General features: G+C 47.0%; 1 protein-coding gene across 1 annotated transcript in view; it reads left to right on the forward strand.

The window, feature by feature from the left end:
- The window catches only part of LOC115313557 (venom metalloproteinase antarease-like TtrivMP_A), a 104,784-nt gene that overhangs the window by 76,224 nt on the left and 5,541 nt on the right, over nt 1-23,019 (forward strand). The window contains exon 13 of the mRNA XM_040213698.1: nt 2,869-2,979. Coding sequence (XP_040069632.1) covers nt 2,869-2,979 — 111 coding nt within the window. The remainder of the gene's footprint in view (nt 1-2,868; nt 2,980-23,019) is intronic.

The following is a 23,019-nucleotide window of genomic DNA, read 5'->3' on the forward strand; positions in this document are numbered from 1 at the left end:
GTCAACACTTCCAGCCGTGCTGGGCTGAGTCTCGCCGATCCCCAAGACAAGCGAAATATCACCCGTCCTCCTGGCAAACATTCCGTTTGTCTTCGGGGACTAAATCGTGCAGATGCACCTTGTCTGAGGGGGACTAATGGATGCTTTTGCTCGCGCACGCCTATCGGTTGGTCCCAGTCAAGCGCAGTTAGTCCCCAGCTTTCGCGGACGGTACCTAGCTTGAGCCAGATGGTCCTTTCGGGGAGCAACTGGGAGTTCAGAGGACCAAATGCTGCCGCTAGTCCCTTGAGGCTAACTTTTTTCTTAGAGTGTAGTCGGTAGTCCTTTAACATAACTTCTTGTATTAGGCTTTGGGGAAAACACTTTAAAGGTATTTAGAGCTTTTCTTGACTCATTTGTGGAGCAGTGTTTTAGCCTACCTCGCGTCCAGTTGTGATTAGGCACCGCCAAATTATTTCCGACAGGGTTAAAGTTGCTGCCAGGTTCAATGTAGCGGTGATCGCTTCTGCACTTCCACAAATATATACCTTATGCTCCTCAAATTAAAACGTAGGACGAAACCAATTTGGAGCCGAGGTAACACGTCGTTGCAAATGTGTTGCATGCGCAGTTGTTAGTTTAGAAAAGCCCTCTTTCCTGTAACAAAATTTGGGAAGGCCAGACCAGCAGGGCTCGTGAGGACTCTTTGCCTTTATGGAGAGTTCTATCGAAACACTAAGCTGTGCACTGCATTAAGCTTGGCCGTTTTCCCCAGTTGAATATTACTCAAATATTGGCTGAACCTCTAAATAAGAGCGTTAGGGGAATTCGTGACGTATTTCTCTTTCTTCATTCCTCGTGTGTGTTAGTATGAAATCACTTACTATTTCCGATGTTGGTGTCCCCTGTTAACCAGCCTGACAGATTGTTTTGACGTTATAATTAGTCTTTTGAGGGAATGATGTCCGGTCCAATTTCATGTTATTTACTCTTTTTTTTTTATGCAGATGTAGCTTGTTATGAAAGAAAACGAAAGGCGATTGTACTTCCAACTACAAACTTTATAACAACAAAATTTCGCCCAGGACAACGAACAAAAAGTTTTTAATAAAAGCTAGACTAGGTTCAGTGTCCCTGCGCCTAACAAACGCAGTGCAACTTTACATGAAACAAAAACACCATCGCCTAAACAAAATAAGCGCACACTGTTTTTTTGTTTTTTTTTAAATTAATGCCTACGTGGTCGATGACGACGTTTTTAAGCAATGTCGGCAAGTTATGAGCAAGAGATTCACGTACATAATTAGTGCGGAAATGGGGAAAAATCCAGATTTTGTGCGTTGGATACTGATTATTGATCCCCGTCTAGTCAAATCACAAATATTCCTAGGGGAAAATTCGGATAACTATTATGGTGGCGAAAGCGTACAAGCATGTGGTAGCATATCGTATACTGAAAAAAGTAAGAACGGGTGTTTTTTTTTTTTTAAGCACGGTTGATTCATCATGGCTCCACCATGCTTACGTAATCTCATCCCTCATGATACATCATGAATCCACTGTGTTTACGTCACATCATACGTTATCAGTTGTTCGATACTACATGTTTCAGTATGCGTGTATGCCAATTTTGCGATCATAATTAAGTTATCACAATTTTCTATATGGGTGAAACAACAAGAAATACGCCCTACATTGAAAGTGAGAAAAAAGATAATATGCGGTAGTCATAGCCAATGGCAACAATGATAATATTATAATTAAAAATAATAGATTGGTATGAGTGTCAGCGCTGTGTGTGTGCGCGTGCTTTCTACTCGTGCTTTGTCTCTTTCGAGCTGTTTTATTCATTCTGACTATGCAGTGTCTGGCCGAAGTATACATTTTGATCTGTAAATAAACTGTAATCCCATTCATTTTGTAGAGCATTGTAACGAGCATTTTTAATAATTGGTTTGGGCGCTGCTCTTCAATGTATTCCCTCTACAAGATGCGCAGAATCATTTTGTTTGTGGATATATTAAGATGTCTAATAATGTTTTTTTTTATTTTCGTTTGGTTGTTATTTAACGGTGGTATTTTATTTCCTGTTAAGGCAGTGTCCTACTGTGACTGGGCCTCGTCAAGTGTATTTGTTTTTGTCCTTTATCCCAAAACTTTTGTGCCCGAAGTGAAGAAACAAGTAAACAAACTGACTCTTACCTTCACTCTCCAATCTACCACCTGCATGAATACGCAGAATGTGTTCTATCAGCCGATTTTATAGCAATTTTTGACGTTTAGATGAACGGCCGGCTGTAACGGCCAGTTGTAGCAGCCGGATGTAATGAAAACCGCGCACCGAAAAGCGTTAAGTCCATAGGAAACCATATCAAAACACTGCAGTCCCCGCGCGATTTGAACTCACGCCACTGAGATTTCTGAGCCAAATGCTTTACCGACCGAGCTATCCAGCTCTTTTTTTCTTCAATTGTCGGGCTACCCAGATTTGGTTGTGGCTAACAGGCAAAAGCGAACACATTGGTGCGGCACGAAAAGCCGCGGTTGCGGGCTTCGCGGCCGGCTATGCTACGCCATCTCACGGCGTGTGCCAGAAATGAGAGCCAATCTTAGGTATGCGGTGCTGTTCGGACGCCCTTCTCTGCTTCCATGGTGGCCGTGGCTCCTACAAAGCCACGAACGCCCAAAAGTGGAAGGTCTATCACACATTTTCTGCTTGCCAGCCTTTGTAAGAATGATAGAGCTTACATGTGATGCAGCAAGCTTTACGAATTTCTTAATGAACAATACGTAGTTTGCAGGTCTAAATCTTGCTTCAAACGAAGCAAGATTTAATATTGCTCTTAACTGGCATAATTCCACTAATTGATCGAAATCTTTGTTCAACAGAACTCGACATTATTCCAGAAGTGCAAATTCCTGTGTTCTACGACGATCAATTATGACCGCTATTTATTCACTCACCGCCTTGTCGATGGAATGCCTTGTGGCGGTAGAAAGGTAAGTGAAGTGGGCCTTTTAGTCCGTTGACGATCATTCATTTCGACGCGTTATATCTTATGAAAATTAAAGGCAACTACCTCGTTATGAGTGAAAATGTTTCTTTTCCGCATGATTCTTTTAAAGACCTATTACTAAGATTAAATGCTAATTTTATATTACTCTTTTTTTGAACACTTGGCCGGCCTGTTCGTGACGGTCGGGCAGCCTAGTGAACAAGTACATGAACTAAAAGTTGACGGTTCGCGGTCAAGGGCATTGATCTTACGAAAGCTTTAGTGGACCTCTAGAATCCCGCCCTGTACTCACGAAACGTCTAGCCGTGCATATAATTTTTTTTTAATTATCGTGCATGCGTTATTGTCAAAATTTTTGTAGTCCCAGTATGGTTTTACTGAAGGGAGAGGAATGGGAGATTAACTGAGGAGCCAGTAAGAAGTCTTCCGTCACTGAAGGCTAAAGGCCAACTATTTCTTTATTAACTATCATCTGGCCATTTTAGAAAGCAAAATGAACGATCCTTAAATCGCAAGTTCAAGCTTTAGTTTATGAACACAGTTGTTGCTAGTGAAGGCGAAACAGGACTTCAAAATTATATAAATGTGCGAGCGTAGCGTGACAGACATAACTAGATATACGAACAACATGTTTCCTCGTTACAAAATTATGGTTAACATCAGAAGACCAATTCGCGATATTTCAAATGCTTTAAAATGCTCATTCTTACGTTCTAAGATTATCGTGGAACTCTCTACTGACACTGAGAGTGCACTCATCGGCAGACGTCACTGCATTTGACAAGCGGAAAGCGTGTGTTCCTCATTCCATTTTCCTCTGCGTGTATAGCTCCGTGTTTTCGTTGTATTTCCTTTTATTAAGGCTATAAATGAATACTGGTTGAAACGTACTGTTTTGTGGTTTTTTTTTTTTTCGTGTGAATTTCAGCATGGCATACAAACCGGTCTTGAGGTGTGGGGCTACAGTTCTATTGCATTGAAAGTATTCAGCAAAAATGAAAATCGGCAATAAGCGTTTGTCTTACATGCGATAGCCTTATAAAAATAATAATAATAATTTTTTTCATTTCCATCGATTGTGATGGTGGGACCCGTGGAAAAAAGCTGCGATATGCAGCTTGACTGGTCCTCGGGTCCCTACAATGGTCAGCAGCAACGGAACGGAAATAAAAATAAAATAAAAAAAAAAAAGAAATACACACAAAAAGTAACAACTGAAAGATACATAACTACGCACTTGCCTGTTTTTGAAGCAAATAGAAAAACATAAAAAGCAACAATTAAAACTTACAAAACTATGCACTCTTGCCTAATAATGGAGCAAAATAAAACAGAAAATAGAAATCAGGTACAAATCAGGAGCAAAAATACACATGCAATTCTTGCGAAGTTTTAGAGTCAAAATCTACACCATCAAAATAAAAATTATTTAGCAAGCATGGTAGGGCAAATTTAAGCATGTAGAAACCATAGTTCGTGCGCTGAGTGACCATCTTCCACTTCTCTGCGCCGCGAGTGGGGTATGCTGGAGAAGTTTCCTGTAAACCTGCAAGGTTTTCTAAAAAACATGAGCCCCTTATTTTTTCCCTCCTGAAACTAGAACATAGTCTATAATTTTATAACTTGTAAAAAGTAATTTTCTTAAAATTTCTAAATATTTCAAAAGTGTGAGCATCATAAGGGACATTGCATATGCTTCTTAATATTTTGTTTGTAACAAAAACAGTTTTTGCATATTGGTTGGTGTCGATGAACCCCGTACTAGATGGCATTATATTAAGTGAGAGTAAAATAGAGAGTTGTAAACTAACAATTTAACATTCGTGGGCAACAAAGAACGGTTGCGATTTAGGATCCCAATTACTCGGCATAATTTTGGAATAAGATAATTTATATGTCAATCCCAGGACATGTTCTCATTAAAAAATACGCCAACAGTTTTGAAGGAACTAACTACTTCAATTGGACAAGAATTTAAACTCAGTGATCAAGATAAAACCACAGATTTGTTTTTTAAACAGAAAATTATTGCTTTCGTTTTATTAATGTTTACCTTTAAAGAGTTACAATCACTCCAGGATTTTATCTTTGATAAAGTGTGGTTGGCTATATCTATTAAGTCATCACCTGTTTCGAAAGAAAAAAAAAATATGCTTGTATCCTCCGCGTAGTTAACAAATTTTCCTTCCCTGTTAACGTTTACAATGTGGTTTACGTATAAGTTAAAAAGAAAGGGTCCCAAAATACTTCCTTGCGGAACACCTGAGGTGATGGGTTTTACCGTGGACGAGTTACTGTTGATGCATACGAATTGTTTTCGATATTGCAAGTAAAACTGCAAAAGCAACAGTGCCTCTCCACGGATACCATACATTTCAAGTTTTTTAAATAAGACATCATGACTTAGGCAGTCAAATGCTTTCGTGAAATCTAAAAATGACCCTGGCACTATTTTTTGTTTTCAAAATTTTTCAAAATGAATTCTTTTTGGGTAAGTAACGCTGTTTCAGTAGAACAGTCCTTCCGGAAACCAAATTGAGAAGAGGTAATAAGATTATATTTGATTGAAAGTTTACTAAACGATGATAGATTAATTTCTCTAAAGCTTTAGAAAAAACGGGCAATATATAAATGGGCCTATAATTGCCTAGCTCATTTTTATTGCCTTTTTTTATATAAAACAGACACCTTTGCTATCTGCATTCGTGTAGGAAATACACCAGTTTCAAAAGAAAGATTAATTATATACGTGAACAGGGGAGCAATTATATCAATGACATATTTAATTGGACGAATTCTCATTTCATCAACATCACAACTTACACTATTTTTTAGCTGCATTATCACATTTGTAACTTCTGTGCTGGTAATTGGCTCTCAAAAAAATAGAGCTGCAGTTCGTTTGCTGAATATATTTGCAGGAGTCGGAACCATCGACAGTGCTACCTAGATTTACAAAATGATCATTAAATACATATCCTAAGTCTTTACCGGTTACGTAAACACCTTTGTATAGTAACGTTTCAATGGTGTTTGACACAGGAGCACCCTTAACCAAAGAACCTAGATGCTTCCACATAACATCGGTGCGGCCACTTGATGCTGATTCCTGTCGACACCCCCTCCCCCACCCCCCCTCAAAAAAAAAAAAAACTGGCTTTGTAATTTGAAACGAATGCGCATGCGCGGGAAAGTGATAAGTGAAGGAATTAAGGGGAACAAAGGGCCCATCGTACGTGTGGTAGTATTTACCTGATTGTACCGGTCGTACCGGGTAACAAGCAACACTACGTGTAGAACGTTCTGAGATCCCCTGGGCGCTGTGTCCTCTTCCTCCTCTTTTGTCCCCCTACTTGCCCCGTTTATTCGGACTTACAAAACAATATTATTACAGTACGTACCCCTAGGGTAATCGAACCCTTTGCCCCATGACCGTCAGCACTATTCTCGACAATGCAACTTTTTCTTATTGGCATTTCCGAGAGCTACACCTTTGCCACGGTGCAAAATGTACATGTCGCAAAGCCTAAAATGCAGAGTGTTTATTTTACTGCAAACGTAAACTGCTCGCTCTCTAACCCTCATTCGCTACCCAAATGTAGCGCTAGCGGATCGAATCAAACGCCAAAGTAGCAGCGCGAACCGTTACCTTATCCAAAAGTTAGGCGATTTTCAGAACATTTAAATTGGACAATTTGGTCCAATTTCGCCCGCTTTCTGTAGTTATCGCCATAGAGCTTTTAGCATTAGAGAGGTCCTTCGGCTGCCATTTTCGAATTGAAAGTTTCAAACAAAACTTAACGGCTTTGAATAAAATAATGGTTCGTGCTGACACATTGGCATCGGGTTCGGACCGCTAGCGCTACCTTTGGGCGGGGAATGAGTGTTCGACGACGCGTAGTTTACGTTTTGCGGTAAACAAACCCGCTAATTCTTTTTTGAGGGGGTACATTTGGTATATAGGTAAGGACACGCTGGACATCGAACGCTGCGACGCCATCGACCACATAAAGTCCTCCTGGCGTGCGTCCGAGTGGGCTCAGCCAACAGCCTCTCCACCGTCCAGACAGCACTAAAGCCCCTCGATATGTTTGCGTTTGTCGTGCAAGTAGCGTCAAATGCGCGAGTGCACGAGACCCGCGTCTCGAGCGGCCCTTGGAAGCGTATGGCGGCACAGCACTGAAATGAGCGGCCCTAGGAAACGAATGGCGGCGGAGCACCCGCTCGTAGCACGCGTCTCGCGCGGTTCCACAGCAATGGTTGGCGGTACTTGTAAAAAACCGTCTTTATCAAGGGGCTTTAGACAGCACAACTGTGGAAAATAGAATAAAAAAAAAGTGTTTCGTTCCCAGCGTGCGCTTTTTCCGCTAGGATCATCCGCTCTGTCCTTGACAAACACCGGATGGAACGTCACGCCAGAGATATGACCGCTTCAACGCGTTCACAAAACGTTTATTGCCGCCATTGAAGTACGGAACTGGTGACGAAGCAGTGTCTAAGTACCACGCGTAGCGCAAGTGCCAAGTCTTTCATGACGTGGCGCAACCAGGAAATTGCCTTAAAAACAAGCATGTGTTTCATAGAGAAGTATGGGAAACCGGGCCCGCCAATGGCTGCCATTTGCCGTGTTTCGAAGAGCCGTCTGGTGGCGCAGCTTGCAACTAAGGGGAAGACACTTTCTGGCAGCTCCGTCGCCCGAACATGTCCAAGCCTATACGTATTTTTCACCCTGACTGTGGCCGGGGGGTTGTGAACTGTTGGTCGTAAACCGTGTGTTATTAAACTTCAGTAACGTTTTTTTAATCACGCGACGCTCCTGCTCCACGAGGGCTCGTGTAGCCGAGGCGCAATCGAGCGCAAGAAGCTCGCGCGTCTGTCCACATTTGTGCAAGGATTCCACAGCTTTCAGCTAAGGGCACGCTTTCAAATGAGGACTCAGAAAGGAGAATAAGGCAGAAGTCATACCCTTGCAAAACGTCCTACGGTCGTCTACATTGCCTCCTGGGTGAAAGGAGAGGAATGAAGCGGACATCCCCAAAGAGAAGGGACGGCCACTGATGCTCAGCGTGTTGGTCGTGCCCATCGGACGCAGGAAAAGGGAGAACAGCGTTTTTCTACGCACAAGGAAGTAAGGAGGCCTCGTGCTCCTACAACTGATGGCCGAGTAAGAGAATGAGGGTCGTGCCAACCTAATAAGCGGATTATTCTCTTCAAAGAGATGTCGGAATGCAATCGAATTGCGATGTATTCTCCAGCGAAGGACCCTAGAAACATGGCCCCGGGAACGAATTCGCCACCTGAGAAATTTCACTTCGATTCCATAATGAAGTCGTCTTGTACTATAGGTCCTGGCCCATCGATACGTGCTATCACCTCAGAGCTGACGGGCAGGGGTTGTTGTGTCGATGTTGTGTTGATGTTCCCAGCTCAGTTTTCTCTCTAGAGGCAGTGGTAGTGATCACCTCTCTTGTCGAAGCAGTGGGAGTGATGACGCTCACTCGAAGCGTACCCAGAACGACGGCGCTCCCTAAATCGTGCGGTTTGACACTTACGATGATTGTGACATATTCAATAACATTAAAAGCGCAATAGATGACGGCCCGTCGCGCGCACGAAGCTTTGGCAGCCAAAGAATGTGAGCTGATATGAATGCTGGCTCGTGTTCATTCCTTCACGAAGCGTCAAGGTCACTTCTTTCCTGATCATCTCCGTCTGTTCCGTTCCGGCGCAACTCCGCTTTTTTTACGATGGAACAAACTGCACCAAATGGTGGAAGCGCTTTCTCGAGATGCTGATCTTTAATGTGGTCGGGAGGCCATAATAGCTTGAGCTTGACATCTCTGCTGTCTATTGCGATAATCAGGCACGTTCGACCTTCTACGCAGAATTTGACCTTTTTACAAAAGTTTCAGGTGACTCACCTGAAACTGGCCTATTTTGATGATTTCCCGGCTATCGAATACATCTCAAAGATGTCTCGGAAGTCTGGTACTCAATATGACCGAGCTGCCAGATCTATGTGCAGAAATACCAAACTGAAGCTCAACTTATCTGTAGGTAGACGGAGAGGACGGTCCGGTATTCTTCAGCTGTAATTTCAGTGGTACTAGCCGAAGGCTCAGCAGTGGCTTTTGGCCGGTGTGTTTTAACTTGAGAGCATTAAACCCAAACGTTTCGAGCGGCGCCTTCTTTGCTCTCCCGAGCTGCGCCACAGCTTACACTGGGGTGCCTCAATGTTCTTTAGTTTAGGAAGATGCTATGCTTTGTATACTTCGTTCCAGCTTATGAAGAGCAAACCAGCTAAGTGTAATACGTGTTCTTACATCGTCAGAGAGCATCATGTCTTCAATCGACAGAGTGCTGACGCTGGTGTGTTACAAGCACGACTGCAAGCTGAGAGATTTCAAGATCCGCTTTTGCGAAGACTGCCGGCCAGCCAACACCTGGATCCTTACCACGGGGGTGCTGGACTCTCTGCATCACCGGAGATTCGGTCGGCTCGTCTGCAAGCTAGGCACGTAGGGAGCTCTCGCCAGGTGCCCGAGACCTGCCTGCTAGAAGTCAGCAGCCCAAGGCGGCTCCCCGAAGACCGCTGTTGCAATGATCACTGCTAGGCTTGACGCTCTTCGCCCTGTTTTTTATACCATCGTCATTGTAATCACCTCGAACATCATCATAATCATTATCATCATCACCTATACCATTCATAGGTACAATACCATTTTATCATCATCAGAAGTCGTGCCGCAGGCCTTCGCGAAATGGGCAACTTGTCTTTCTGTGGCGCCGCGGCTCTCCTGAGTCAAATAAGTATAAATCAATCAACCAATCAAGTCCAAACACAACTAGGGCTGCAAGCGCGAGCATGTGGCCCTGAAGAGTGTTTGTACCACACGAGCGTGCATGCTTGGAAAGGACGCCAAGAGCAGCTCGCCCTTCTAGCTACTGCTATGCTCACACTTACCGCTCATTCACACTGGAAGCGGATCCGCGTTCGCAAAGCGGTTGCGAACGCGGTTGTATAAAGATCCAGTACAATTGCACGCGCACTCGATGACGTCAAGTGCGCGTGCAATTGTACTGGATCTTTATACAACCGCCTTCGCAACCGCTTTGCGAGCGCGGATCCGCTTCCAGTGTGAATGAGCGGTTAAAGTGAAATGAAGTCCAAAGCCGACAGCACGCGCTCTCTAGAAAAATAGAAAAGAAATTGGTAACAAAATACCAAGAGCTTGGACTGTGAGACGCGCTTTCGCGCGCTCTGGAACATCAGCAAAAAAAAACGACCCATGCAAAATGCCAAAAGCTCGTTAGGAGACTCGCTTTCACGCACTCAGGAACAAAAAAACAAACAAAAGTGTTTTGAATCAAAAGGTCAGATGTCATCACACTCTAAAAAAAAAGGGTGTAGTGGGTACACCCACAGGGGGTGTAAGTGCTGCCACATATACTACACCCATAAAGGTGTACAAGTACACCTCAAAACGAGGTGCATATATACACCCTCTTTAGGGGTGCATATGTGCACCCTATTATACACCTTCAGCATTTAGGGGTGCACAGATACACCCCATACTGGGGTGTGTCACTACTCCTTTCTTACACCTTCACTGTCGTTTCGGTGTGCAGGTACACCCCAATTTAAGGTGTACAAGTATTCCCTACTCTACACCCACCAACAGGGTTTGCTATTACACCGTTGTTTACACCCACCCCGCTCATAGGGAATACAGATACACCCGCCAACAAGGTTTACTATTACACCGTCTTTTACACCAACCCCGCTCATATGGAACATATATACACCTAATTCAATGATGTACCCACCTCAAGGAAACCTGTAAAAAATGTACGCGCCCAGATGGTTGCAAAAAGGCAGGTAAACAGACACAATGGATTATTTTCAAATCTATAAGTTTATTAGACATCCTATTCCGTAAACAAGTACAAACGCGCAAGCAATCTGTGATATATGAAGATGTGCCTACGAAGCTGTTACACAAGTGAGGAGATTACTGAGCGAACAAGAACCGGGATGATTCTTAGGTAGTGTCTATTTTCTCAGCAGCCCTCGGAATTATTTACCCGAAATCGTGCCGGCAGTCGTCACTCATTGGCGATATAATCACTTCATCGAACGACGTTTCATCGACAGCTCAGGTTAGCTTTCCTCTATAAGCACCTCATCTCTTTTTTTGTAATGAGTTGCCGCAGACTATATGCGCGAGGTGATATATACGGGTATCACAGGTAGGGTAAACATTTTTTTAATGAGCCGCCGCATACTGTCGCCACGAAGCGACGTGAACGGGTTGGCTGGGTCGGTGAGTACGCGCCTCAGAGACACACGCGCGACGATATGTCCCTACAGCGTGTATTTCGCGTAACGAGTTACGGTGAAACGTTAGTGTCGACGAAACGTGTCTAGGAAACGTGTATCAACGAAAAGGTGTCCATGAAACGCGTGTTCACAAAACGCCGGGAGAATAAGAAAGTCACCTGCAGTTATCACATGATTGTAAACAGCTAATGGCAGGCGACTGCCGATAGAATTTCGGGGAAATTATTCTCCCGGCTGCTAGGAAATAGGCGCTGCCTAATTTTAGACGTAATCCGGAACGAAACAGTCAATAGCTGCATAGGAGTAGGTTGCAGGGCACTTACGATGAAAATACCGGACTTGAAATATGTAATCCGAGATAGATGTTGACACGGGCACTGCAGAACCACACAAACACAAACACGGAAAGAAAGGGATCTGTGAAGATTCAACACGATGTGGCAGAAGAAGTAATTTGCCAAACCGAACACTAAACCCATCACATGAATTCCTTGGGCTTTTTTTGAAGAAATCGCTTGTTGCCGATGTACGTTGGACTTGGTACACTCGAATACGTTGTCACGGACGAAATCTCTGGCAGCCCCGCTGGTCCCAGCACAGCACACAAGAAACTAGGCCGGGAATCAGACATTCCCGGATCGGAAAGAGCTACCACGTCACCCGTGAAACCTTTGCCACATGATCATGATCCTGCCATTACCCGCGCTCAGACAGCGGACTCAAGGGATAAAAAAAGCCTCCGGTTCATTGGTCCGACGACTGCGTAGCCTCTTCCACGCTTTCAGCTTAGGGAGAGAAAGAAAAGAGAGGAGTATACGAAAATACTAAATAGCAGCTCCTCCAAGGCCAAAAGTGGCTGCCCTCGCGAAGGCTTATCTTCAGGGTTATCCCAACAATGAACACAGCTGGAGGATCTATCCCCTATAGACCGACACGCTGTTTACAAACAAGCCCGCGTTTGCCCACACCAGGTGTGGGCAATGCGCGTGCGCACAAACCGAACTCGGGTGGAGTGAAGCGTCTGCGCACGCGCAGTGCCGTCGACAGCGCCACCGCAGCTGCCTGACGTCAGGGCCGCGTGTTGGTCTATATCCTCTTGAAAGTTCGACCCAAAGTTAATAGTGCGGTGGATGCTACCCGTGGCCTTGGCCTTCAGGCAGGTGCCGTGCTCTGCCTTATCTCTAGCTTGGAGACTGTAGTCACGTGATCCTACCCAGAGACCCGATTGGCCTAAAACAAGCATAGCGTCTACTCTACTGTCAATTCCGAGTGAACAAAACAGTTCCATACTTCCTAAGAAACTGCCCAACCAAAAAGTGACCCCCAAGAGGGCCTCCAAGCACACGCTGGTCGGGGCGCGTGGCGGTGCACTGATACACCTAGAGGTTTTTAAGGGAGAGGAGGATGCTCATTGTCGGTGCACAAATACACTGGCTCGGCAGCGGAGGGTGTATTTTTCAGGAAGGGGGTGCATGTGCTGCTGATACACCCGACTACACCCGTTTTTTCTTAGAGTGCACCCTAACCAAAGTTACATGAAGGAACCCAAGCTTTGACATTCATCTTTATACACAATTTTCGTGCAGTAAAGATGGAGGTACGATTGCCGTGCAGTGCCCACTAGATGGCCACAGTTGCTGTAAAGAGGGCAAAAGAAATTTCTTTGTAAACATTCATTCGCTTTTAAAATGGGTCGAAGTTAATTGTTTAACTTAAAAACTTCAGCAGGGTGGCGCAAGCCGCCGCCCGATTGAATGGTTTGAGCCGTATGCATCTATCCAATGTCACTAGAAGACGGACCTGCGGATTACATCATCGACATTGGATCCGTGAGCCGCCCAAAGCAGAACACGAGCTGAAGCTTGACGAGAGTACGGAGTCAACCTGCACACCCGCGCGTCTTGGTGCCGCGGCGTGCATGCGTCGCACTTGTGAGATAAAGATGCACTGGCGGTGAAGCTGATACGTCGCGCCGTTTGTCGCAGGTAGAACAGTGATCTGCGCGCTCGTGAGAACTAGGCAACGTTATTAGATTATCTCAGTTACGGAACTGCTCATAGACGCCGCTTACACGAGCATTATTCCCCTCACTCACCATGACTCGGCTACTCGGCTCCCGTTGTTCGACATGCCGGACGGCTGCTATGGTAACTGCAGTGTTCTTTGGAATGCATACGTTTTGAATTACGGCGTCTAGATGGCGTTCCACACAACTCTATGGAACACACAGTTATCAAACGGCAACCTAGATGGCGCTTCAAACGACGGGAGGCGGACCGAAATGAGTTAGGGGGGTACCCCCTTACGCGGAGTTCAACAACTGTGGTAATCTAGTAACGTTGGAACTAGGGTGCCTTCATGTGCGCTTTTCTTAGGGCAACGTTACTAGAACAACTCAGTTGGGAAACTGCCGTAGTACCTGCTTTGTAAAGGTGGCTCCGATTCGTACTAGAGAACCAAACTAAAGGCGATCGCAACGCCACCATTTCTCCCGCAGCGGCCACTCTGGGAACTGCACCGCTGCACGTATTGGTTCAGGTCGAGCCATGCAATTGGTGGCGCCATTTCGCAGTGCCATTTCGCCGTAGCTACATAAGTCAACTTTCATATTTTGACTCGTATCTAAATCGCAGCGCTGTTATCGTATCCAGTTTGGTCTCGGTGGACGTGAACGGTCCAGGTTTCAAGCGTGAGTTTCACAACTGAGTGCTTTAGTAACGTTGGCTTAGGGTGGTGACACCTAACTGTGACAGTGTCTAGGTGGCGCTTGGGCGCAGCCATAATCAACACCATAATTATCGGCGGTCGGACAAACCCGACGGCCGATAATGCTATAGTCGGTTGCAAGCTAAGAAAAAACCGGAAATCCCTCTCAGAGGAAAATGTAATCCTACGCCGAGAAACGCCAGCCAATTGTTTTCATGACGTCACGATTCTGTGGACCAATCGCGATCCTTTTGAAAAAGAAAAAAGCTCAACATGGCTGCTGGCCTTAGCAACGCGATGCTATAGTTTCTCGTGACAATTATTCTGCTTTTTTGCACCGTGTTTTACGTGCCCGAGGTTACGCCACGAAATCTTGATGGTATCGGCTTGCGTTTGCAGCAGTTTTTGCGCGACAACGTGAGAATCCAGCGACGCTATCGCCAACGAAAATTTTGAAGCGGGCGCGAGGCTTAGCACTGCTGAGAGGTATGTTAGACGGTATGTTAGACAGTATCTTGGACAGAAAATGAATTGGGAAGACGGTACATTGGACATGAATTTCTTTCTTTCTTTACTAAACAGAAGTGTAGTAAGTTGGGCGAGTTGGTATGATGACTAAACAGCTATTTCGTTGACAAAAACGTATTCTAACTTATTTAAATGTCCTGAATGAATTAAATAAATATTGTAGTAGTTTAAGACAGGTTTCCTGGAGGAAGAAAAAGCAACGTTGCTAGCGAACTACTTTCTCGACGGCGGAGGCACTTCAGATGAGCGCAATGCGCTTGTGGGTGGAGCTAAAAGATTGTTCTTAGGTTGCATCCGACTATAGTATGTTAGAAGCGCGAGCCCAGCGCGTTTTGCGTGCCGGCCCCTCACGCGCGCTCTGCAGAAGCAGGAACGAAGAAAGAACAATTTGGCCCGCGTTTGAGGAACACTGCTTCCGCATCACACTGGACTGCTGTTGTCTTCATACACCTCGCTTCCTGTAGCAGATATTTTCGCCGGGCTAAGCAAACTTGCGGACGAATGCGGCGCGGCGTGTCCCGTGACAGGATGTTGCGAGACCGTACAGTCGTGGGGATCAATGATGAGGCGACACAGCGGCGGCTTTTGGAATTTCTGGACCTGACCCTCGACCTCGCGAAGAAGACTTGCCATCGCGGTGGAAGCAGCGACGAAGGATTCGCAGAAGCTATCGACACCGAGACTGCCGAGCGTTACGGCTGAAAACGCAGTGTCGCATGATGCTTCTACCACCTCTACTGGTGCTGCTGCATCAAAATGGACACAAAGGACTCGCGCCATTTTCTGCTTTCGCTATGGGGGTGAGCACTTCGCCACCCAGTGTCGTCACGCAAGTATCATCTGTCACAAATGTCGGGGCAAGGGCCATCTTTCACGAGTTTGCAAGGGGAATGCGAGCTTCGGTGGCCGAGCGCCGCCAACCAGGCCGCAACGATCGGTCCAAGCCGTGGGCGAAGCGTGAGGGATGTCTCCCCGCCGGAGGCCTACGAGATGTGGCAACTGGAGCCCCTGCAGTCGATGGTCAGCCGTTCCGGGTGGAAGTTTCGGTGAACATGACTCCGTTACTGATGCAACTCGACACGGGCGCCAGCGTGTCCGTCGTGTCGGAAGAAACACTTCGCGAACGATTCCCGCCGTTGCGGCTCGACTGGTCAAGCGTCATGCTGAAGAGCTACTCGGGTGAACTATCTCCTGTGCGCGGAAGCCTCGCTGCAACCGTACAGCTTGGAGACCGCCGGTGCCAGGACATTCTGTACGTCGTTCCGGGTGCCTGTCCGTCCCTACTTGGGCGGGGGTGGATGAAGGGTCTCGGCATTGAGTTGCGTGGGGCAAAAGAAATAAACGTGGCGACGTCTGTTCAAGATGTCGTCGCTAAGTACTCGAGTGTTTTCAATGATGGCCTAGGAACTTCCAAGGGCGTGGCTGCAAGGATAACTACAAAAAACGACGCCACGCCAAGGTTTTTCAAGCCTCGGCCAGTTCCGTTCGCGATGCTCGACAAGGTTAACGAGGCGCTACAGCGTATGGAACGGGAGGGAGTCCCCCGTACCGCGAGGACGTCGGAATGGGCCACGCGCTATTGTTCCGGTCCTGAAGCGGAGTGGACAGACTCGCGTCTGTGGGGATTTCAAGGTGACGGTAAATCCTGTGACTGTGCCTGGGAAGGACCCGATTCCTCGGGTAGAAGATCTGTGTGCCAAGCTGAGTGAGGGCAAGAAGTTCAGCAAGCTGGACTTGAAGGATGCCTACCTACAAGCTGCGCTGGATGAAAAATCTTCAAAATTGGTCATCATCAACACTCCTCGCGGTCTTTACCAATGCGCGCGCCTGCCATTCGGTGTGACCTCGGCACCATCGATTTTCCAGCGCGAAATGAACAACCTGTTGCACGATCTCAAGCACGTCGTCGTGTATTTCGACGACATCCTTGTGACTAGCGAGAATGACCAAGATCACCTGCAGAACCTAGAAAAGGTACTAAATCGTCTGCAGGAAGCTGGGCTGAAGCTTAAGCTAGACAAGTGCGCTTTCTTGATTCCCAAGGTTGAACATTTGGGCCATATCGTCACCTCGGCGGGTTTCCAACCAAACCCGGAGAAAACTGAGGCTGTTCTGAAAGCACCGAGGCCTACGGATGTCAAAGTATTGTAAAGCTATCAGGGACTAGTTAATTTTTACCGGCGATTCCTGCCAAACTTGACCAGTGTGCTGCACCCATTGAATCGTCTCCTGGCGGCAAAAACGCCATGGTCTTGGAGTGCTGAGCAAGAAGAAGCTTTCCGTAAGAGCAAGGAGTTGCTGCTCTCTGCCGCGGTGCTGGTGCATTATGACACAAAGAAAGCTGTTGAGCAGATTTGTAATGCATCACCGTACGGAGTTGGGGCTGTGCTAGCTCATCGAAAAGATTCAGGCGCTGAGCGGCCGATTGCGTTTGCTTCTCGAACTCTCTCGCCAGCTGAGCGCAACTACAGCCAGCTCAATAAGAAGGCCCTGGCCCTCATCTTTAGCGTGACCAAATTTCGGCAATACCTCTGGCGATGTGACTTTGAAGCTGTCACAGATCACAAGCCTTTGCTGGGACTGCTTGCTGCGGACAAGCCTGTGGTCGAGACCTGTTCACCGCGTGTCCTACGTTGGGTGCTGATGCTGTCTGCATACCGCTACAAGCTGCTATACAGGCCTGGTACAAGCATAGCGAACGCAGACGCCCTCAGCCGTTTGCCACTGCCTGTCCCTGCGCACCCCATCGAGCGGCCAGCCGAGGTGCTCATGCTTGAGAACGCCTATCTCAAGGTGTTACTTGCGCCTGTTGTGGCCGAGGCTACATCAAAGGACCCGACCTTGGCGAAGCTTCGAGAGGCGTTGTGGTCTGGAGCTGAGCTGCACGACCCAGAGTTGAAACCGTACGCAGGCCGAGCAACTCAGCTGACTGTGCAAGAAAGTTGCATACTCTTGGGGTCGAGGGTAGTCATTCCCGGAGTCTTTCAACCAGATGTGCTGCGACTTCTGCATGAAGGCCACCAAGGTATCGCTAAAATGAAGGCCGTGGCACGTAGCCATGTCTGGTGGACATCTTCGGACGATGATATTACTGCGACAGTACGAGGATGCCGTGTATGCCAAGAGAACCAACGTATTGCGCGGCCACTACCAATAATGCCATGGCCGTTTCCAGAGAAGCCTTGGTCTCGGCTGCATATCGACTTCGCAGGACCACTTAACAATCGGTACTTGCTTATCGTGGTCGATGCCTACTCGAAATGGATCGAGGTTGTTCCACTGTCTCCGCCGTCAGCAGAAGCCACAATTCCTTGCTTACGACTCATGTTCGCAAGTCACGGGCTGCCGGACCTTATCATATCCGACAACCGGCCAGCATTTGTCAGCGGCATTTTTAGGAACTTCCTACAAAATAATGGCATAAGGCACGTTCAAACGCCGCCCCAACACCCAGCATGGAATGGTGCTGCGGAGCGTGCCGTCCAGACCATTAAGTCCAAGTTGAAGAAAGCCGCTAGCGGTAACTTCGCCCGTCAGCTGGCCCGCATCACGTTGAACTACAGGACTACACCGCACGAGACCACAGGATCTACACCAGCAGAACTGCTTAAGAAACGTAGGTTGAAGAGAGCGCTGACGTTTCTGCATCCAGACATGAGATCATCACTGTCACAAAGGCCGCTTAGGCAGAAGATGGCGCATGACAAGAGCGCTCGGCTGGTGCCGACTGCCCGGATAGGAGATGTAGTTTATGTAGGCCACTTTCGTCGGGGTCCGCCATGGGTCCCGGCAACGGTGATCGAGACGCCGAACGACCAGATCATAGACGTAACACGATCAGATGGCCGGTGTTGGAGGCGTCACCAAGAGCACCTGCGTCCGGATCTCGCTCAAGTCACTAAAACACCAGATCACCAGGAATGAGAATATCCTGATCTTGCTCTAACCGCAGCATCAACAGAAGCAGCACATCAGGCCACTTTCCCTGTCGAGGCTGCACCTATTCAAGGGTCTCCTGTGGTGGACTCACAGCCTGTCTTGGCCGCTTCGGCCCAAGCTACGTCTCAGGGCATGGCTGCCCCTAGCACCCCAATACCAAGGAGGAGTACAAGACAAAAAAAAAACCGTGGTGCGTTTCCCACCATGAACATGGGCAGAACATCAGCTGGTGCGTGCGGATGAAGGAGGAGTGTGACAGATTCTAGGTGGCGCTTGGGCGCAGCCATAATCAACACCATGATTATCGGCCGTTGCACAAACCCGACGGCCGATAATGCTAGAATTACACTGTAGCTAGAATGTTAGAAGCTCGAGCCCAGCGCGTTTTGCGTGCCGGCCCCTCACGCGCTCTCTGCAGAAGCAGGAACAAAGCAGGAACGATTTGGCCCGCGTTTGTGGAACAGGAGATGACACGAGGTGCCTCGTGCTCTGGAACTTGCCTCCTGTGAACTACAGTTATGGCGGCGTCACGCATGTGCGGAACGCTTATATTCCATTCACCCTAGGGTGCCTCAATGTCCTTTTGTTTAGGGTGATGTTACCCTTTATACTTAAAGCACCTCTATCCTGGGAAAATTGGCGCCATTCATTGTTGTAGAAATGCTCAAGACACGTGCCGCTCACCCTTTCTGGGAAGAACATGGCGTCTGAAATCTAGCTCAGTGCTAGAATGTACTTCTAGTACACTCTATCAGTGCTCCGCGGTGCTACAGTATACTAGAATACTTGGGTAGTGTTGGGACCGAAGCGGCTCGCCTGAGGCGCGTGGTATTGATCACGAGAGGTGTCGACACCGGCGTGTTCCCCAAAAAATGTGCGCATGCGCGGCTGCAAGCGCGAAACTGTGAATTTTCGGTGCCGCTTTGGCAGAGCGCACATAGGAATTTTGATACAGCTACGACCTGCCAGCGGTCGTACCGCGGCATCAATTACGCTGCGGCACGATCGTTGGCAACATGATGCTTTACGTATTGGACGGTACAAGCTACATTACTCTGCCTTCACATAAAAAACAATTGCGACTTTCAAGAAGCGGATTGCAAGTTGTTTCAGTGTAGAAGTAGCTGCGACTTTCAGTTCGTCAATGGTGGGAATTTTAAATGAAATGCCCATTTCCTTGGTTGCAAAAGCCCAAACATTATGTATTTGGCGGGAATATCTGAAACTCGGAAGAATTTTTTTCTATTTTATGGTGGAACGATACGGCACGCACTAATGCCCAAGATTGTTTTAGTCTATCTTTAAGTACACGAGGTTAACGTCTCTCCTCTTTTCTGCCCGTATTCTTTTTCGTCTTGACCTTAATGAACTCGCTTCCCTTGTCACTCAATATTATGTTCATTTATGCGAAAAGAGAGGATAACCTGATATTTCTTCATGGCTGTCACGACCATCCGAGGACCACCCGACGTTCACTTGTAAGAAATGGCTTATATTATCACGCGTTTTATTATTGAACTTAAGTCCAAAAACTGCGACAACGTCGGCTGAACAAGTAGTTCTTTATAAGATCAAAAAGAAAAACAAGCAACTATTTCACATTATTTAGAGCAGGAAATAACACACGTAAATCAGGCAAGGTAAAATTTTTAATAGTTTACAGCACGGCATTGAAATACATGGTTACAGTATGCAGCGCATTGTCCTTTTAAGAGTAAACCATCTGAAACACCATAACAATATACATCTAACCGACAGCAGCTTTCGGACAGCCAGGTAAGTCTCGCTTGAACTGGGTATTCGAAGTTAAAGACCAATGGTTCCACATGGGTCGTACCTGGTTCACGCAGATAAACAAGGTGCTTTTGTTTTATTTTTTACATAACTTTACAGATTAAAATAAAGGAGGGGGCAGATACGTGGATGCTGTCTTTACTTATACCTTTAGGGTTCGGTGGACAATAAATGGACGAATAACCGTTGCAATGTTTAATAATTAACCGAAATCATTTAGTTAACTTGTTCATTACGGATTTATTGGCCATGTTGCAATTACAGTTTCAAAAGGAGTCAATATTAAAGGCTAACACGATTTCGAAAATTCGCGAAAAGGCAACGAGGTTCGCGAAATTCATCGCTAAATGTTTGCCTTTCTTCTCTTGATTCAGAAACCGTGTTATGATAATGATGCGTAGAATAGTGACGCAGTCGTCATGAGGTGCGCTTGGTATACCAAGTAGTCGTCTTAAAGTATACTTGGCATACCACATCAGGGAAGTTCTCGAATCAAAAGAGCACCGCCCTTCCGATTCTGATCTTGTTAAACTTCGGCTCAAGAGCAGTCTCCGAATAAGCAACACCGCGAAAATTTCTGAACTTGGGAACAGCCAAGTACGGAGTTAGAAAATTCAAAAGCCGAGTGCGTCGCGGTCGATTCCTTGTGGGATCGCGGAAGGAGCTTCGCTGTTCACCGCTGGTGACAACGGGTCAGTTGGTCAGTTTACCGAGCGAGTCCCGAACGCTTTGCACCGATGAGCTCTGGTTGATTTGCCTTCCGCTTCCTTTCATCTCGTCCTGAGGAAGGGCCACCACTAGGTGTTCGTGGCGCAAACGCGGGTTGTTACCACGACGAATCATCACTTCCTTTCCGCCGACGTAGTCTCGAAGGATGAAGCGGGCTTTGAAGTGCAGCTCGCAGACAGCGCTTGTTTCTTCAAGACGCTTGTCCGATTACTGCAGAATTTTTTTCCCAGATATTTTTGTGGCTCCGTCCTTTCGAACACCAAAAATGAACGCCGTTTCACGCCTTTCACTCGAATGTAGCCCGTTTGGCAACGAAGTGCGCAGCAAGAGTTCTGTCGCCGTTACGTCGACGTCATTTCGGCGCTACCCTAAAGCGTGTTTCACATGCACCGATTTTAGCCCTAGAGCGGCGCGATTTTTGCCGTCGCGGTGCTCGTGCCGCTCAACCGCTGGTGCTGGTCAGAGCTCCGCGAAGGAAGAAATCGCGCCGCTCTAGGGCCAAAACCGCTGCATGTGAAACACGCTTAACACGCTTTACGCGTTCACCGTCCGCAAAATCAGAACACACTAGATTCAAAACATATTTTGATCGAACACACGGACCTATAAAATCATGGACGACTTCCCGACGCGCGCACGCTAAAAGAAAAATAGAAAAAAAAGAACGCATTTTTCGCCAAACGTGGCGAGCTGAGCGACTTTTTCTGGGTAAAAAAAAATTGGGTTGTGGGGATATTTATACAGCGTGTAGTTGGTAAGCCACTTAAAGTTGCGACGAGTCACACGCTGTAGATGAGCAATTTAGCCAGTGCAGTACAACCGCTAGCCTGGGGTCTTAACGTGCGCCACGCAGTAGTGATACACGACCGCACGCCGGTACGATGCCCATCCAGATCGAAACGGGCAGGGGTGGGGCTCGAACCCAGGATCCCTGGGTTCTGCAGCGCGAGCTTTCGCTCCACGCGCGTCGAGCTGGGTGTGCGCTTTAGCGCACTCGGCCACCGCTCCCCCCCTTTTTTTTTTCTGGGTAACTCGACTACAGCGCCGTCAGAAACTGTTAATACACGCGCCACCACGAGCTCTCGTTGCCGAGTCGCTTCGGTCCCAAAACTACCGAAGTATTCTAGTACACTGTAGCTGTGTCACTATGTGCTGCACGTTGCGCGTGCCTCGTGCATCGACGAAACTTGCGTTGCTTTTAAAACATATAGCGGCTTTCTTTGTAGCACCCGATGCCGACAGCACGCCCTCACGGGTAAAATGCAAAGAAATCGACGAAAACAAATTGTCACCATACCACAGTCGGCGCTACAAACGCGTGCAGGGAAACACACTTGTACGCGCCTCTGAAAAAGACAAAAAGTGTGTTAAAAAATGGCCAGATGTCTCCACCCTTAGCAAAGCGCACATGAAGGCACCCTAGTTCACCCTTATGCTGAGACTATACTATGTTTAACCTTATGATGTACCGAGGGAAACGCTACAAGGGTGAGCTTCTAGCTCTAGGGATTATCTCGGCGGCACTCTGCGGTACAACATCAGGTGAAACGGAATATGGAAGCTGCTTCTTTAGCGCGAGCTTTCTGCTCGTTAAATTTCCCCCTTTTTCCCGATAATTGCGACATATAAGTAGGGTGTGTATTTTCCGGTTTTAACCGAAAAACACCGATAAACATCCGTCGGTGACGAAAATACAAAACCGGTTAAAACCGAAAAACACCGGTGGTTTGATATTTTCGTCCTGGTTAAAACCAAAAAATACCGGTTGAAAAACACCGACCTAGTGAAACCCTTCCCCCTAGAGGTTTGTCAAACGTGTTATCTCGTGGATCCTGCATTCTTCCAGTGTCTATACATGGCTTGCACGTGGTGTCAGTCCGCCCTCCTTTCTGGGGGTAAAAAGCGTCTAGTTAACGCAGTGGAACCTAAGCTCTCACACGCCTTTCCCTCATTGTGTCTCCCATGACCCCCTTTTTTGTGGAAAAA

The sequence above is a fragment of the Ixodes scapularis genome, unplaced genomic scaffold (genome assembly GCF_016920785.2).
Source record: "Ixodes scapularis isolate PalLabHiFi unplaced genomic scaffold, ASM1692078v2 ptg000460l_1___fragment_1__unscaffolded, whole genome shotgun sequence".
In the NCBI taxonomy this organism is placed as follows: domain Eukaryota; kingdom Metazoa; phylum Arthropoda; class Arachnida; order Ixodida; family Ixodidae; genus Ixodes; species Ixodes scapularis.